At 45.4% G+C, this 2,487-nt stretch overlaps 1 protein-coding gene across 2 annotated transcripts in view; it reads right to left on the bottom strand.

Moving 5' to 3' along the window:
- The window catches only part of OPLAH (5-oxoprolinase (ATP-hydrolysing)), a 42,122-nt gene that overhangs the window by 8,844 nt on the left and 30,791 nt on the right, over positions 1–2,487 (bottom strand). For both annotated transcript variants that reach the window (XM_018573268.1, XM_018573269.1), the window contains one exon: positions 1,772–1,946. In XM_018573268.1, coding sequence (XP_018428770.1) covers positions 1,772–1,946 — 175 coding nt within the window. The remainder of the gene's footprint in view (positions 1–1,771; positions 1,947–2,487) is intronic.

Genomic DNA, 2,487 nt, shown 5'->3' with positions numbered 1-2,487 from the left:
GAAAGAGATTGTTTTGGATTATCAAGAGAACCTGTTGCTTTGCTCTTAATAGTTCCTTTTCCAGATGCCTTTTGTGGTCACCGAGTCATTACAAACACCAGTGTGAAATGGAACATTTCATGGCATTGCCTTGTACTGTATGTCCAGGAACACATTAAAAAGCCATTTCTAAATGAGACTTTCCCATTTTTACATGTTTTCCATTCCACATTTCTCTATCTGGGGGCCATCTGTACAGCAAAGTAAGATTAACCACATTGTGGCCAATTCATTAAAAAAATTATCACGCAGCATTATCACTCTGTAAAGCAGGGACGTGCGGTCAGGGGAGGCAGGTGGGGCAGAGCCTCACCTAGAATTATGGAGGAAAAAGCTGTCAGCTTCAAGTCTGAAGCTGACAGCTTTTTCTCCCTTCAGATCGGTTTGTTACAGGTTACACAGCAGGGAAATCCTCCCCACTGTGTAACCTGTCATTGCTGGGGGCGAGGCTGGGGAACGCCTCACCTTGAACAAGAGGTACCGCACGTCACTGCTGTAAAGGGTCACAAGTAGACATGTGCACTGCCAAAAAATTTGATTCGTTTCGATTCGGATTTGTGTTATTTCGTTTTTCGGGATTCGGGTGTGAAAGTCAATTCGGATTCGGACGAAATTCGTTAGCGGTAGTTCGTCCGAATGTTCGTTTCGACCATTCGTTCGTTCGTTCACAGCAAAGTGACATTTGAGGGGGGGAAAAATGTTTTTCTCCTCTAATTTCACTTTGTTCTAACGAACGAAACGAATAAGAAAGGAACACGAAACGAACTACCGCTAATGAATTTCAGAAACGGAAATTCGGATTCGTTTGCATTCGTTATATCTGTAATTCGGAATTCGGATACATCCGAATGTCCGAAAATTCGTCCGAATTTCGATTCGGAACGAAACGCACATGTCTAGTCACTGGCTTGTGTAGGAGGACATCAGCGTGGTTCTTTGAGATGTCTATTGAGGAGAGCAGGATGAGGGAAACCTAGGTGGAGATGACATACTGATTCATGAGAAACTGTTTGTCAATTAAATGTTTTCATTAAAAAATTATCAAAAGAAAAAATGTTTGCAGTTTTTGTTTGAGGTGGCATTGGAAAGGGTTAGAACCCCTGTCCAAGTTGATTGCTCCTCTCTACCTGTCTTGGTGAGGCTGAAAATTATGGAAAATCCAAATGTTGGCCACCAGAACGGGAATAGAGAGAAAATCTTCCATTGGGGAATTTCCTTCACTTTGGTGTTTTTTCCTCTCACTTCCTGTTGTATCTTTATATCCCCAAACTGATGCAAACAGCAAAAAAGCTGTACCCAAAATGAAAAAAGTTGACCCTAAAGCAGTCTAGTGCTTTTAATTAATCTGAGCAGCTTGCATTCAGAGAGAGGAAATGTACACATTGGGCAGCACTACTAGGCGGCAGGGACAAACGGTATGAAGTATTTTTCTAATCACCCTTTTTGATTTTGCAGTGAGTTGCACTCAGCCTGTCTGTATGTGCCTATTGGTGTGCTCCGAGCATGGAGTGTACTGGTAGCCACTTGCTGTCTCCAGCAGGGTGTGCTATAGGTGCCTCCCTGAGTTATGGATATTTAGTGACTCAGCGAATCAGAAAGCCCCAACTGACAATACTTATCACCCTCCATCAACGCATATTCAGTCAGTTTGCCTCTTGCCAGCTGTAGAGTAAAAACAAATGCCAGTATGGCTTCAATGCTCGAGTGTTTCTGGATATCGCATGTCACTGACCTTCTTCCTGGAACTGTCCCTCTTGGACCAACTTGAAGGACATGAATACTGCTCCCTCTTCCGTCAAGGACTTTGAGTGGGGTGGCATGGAGCCTGGCGTGATGCCGCCAATGTCAGCATGGTGCCCGCGGGAGGCCACGAAGAACACCGGACGTGGAGCTTCAGGCCGAAACACCTGCGGAATGAGAAAAGGGAAATGAAATGATTATGGTGATAGCAGCATCATGTCGGGAAGAGGAGGAAACATACAAAAGGAGGCCACTTTTCTCCCACTGAGTGGTGACACCCTACCAACGCCACACACAGGAAGCCATATAACCTAGGCCATCCCTTGTAATGGGCTTGGTATCGGCTTCCAAAGAGCTGCTGGAAGTGGAGCCCTATATGAGAGGAACACAGATTGAACATTAAAAGTTCTTGTCGTACTCCTTACAGGAATTCCCATACGATGGGGAGGGTGCTTGAAATGACTGCGGATGGCACCGCTGTATACATAGAATGATTCAAGAATGTCACCAGCACACCGAAGATCCTTTTTAGAATCACCAAATGCTCATTTTATTGAACAAGTTGTCAGAATGGAAACAAGCGCTTTCGGGACCTCGAAGGGTCCCTTCATCAGGCTTCGTCAATGCTGATGAAGGGACCCTGCGAGCAGGGCCGGATTTACTCTCCCTGCCGCCGCCAAGGCCAAGTTCCTGCATTGCGTCCCCCTC

The sequence above is a fragment of the Nanorana parkeri genome, unplaced genomic scaffold (genome assembly GCF_000935625.1).
Source record: "Nanorana parkeri isolate BGI_ZX_2015 unplaced genomic scaffold, ASM93562v1 scaffold2308, whole genome shotgun sequence".
Classification (NCBI taxonomy): Eukaryota; Metazoa; Chordata; class Amphibia; order Anura; family Dicroglossidae; genus Nanorana; species Nanorana parkeri.
This window is presented reverse-complemented; position numbering and strand designations above follow the sequence as displayed.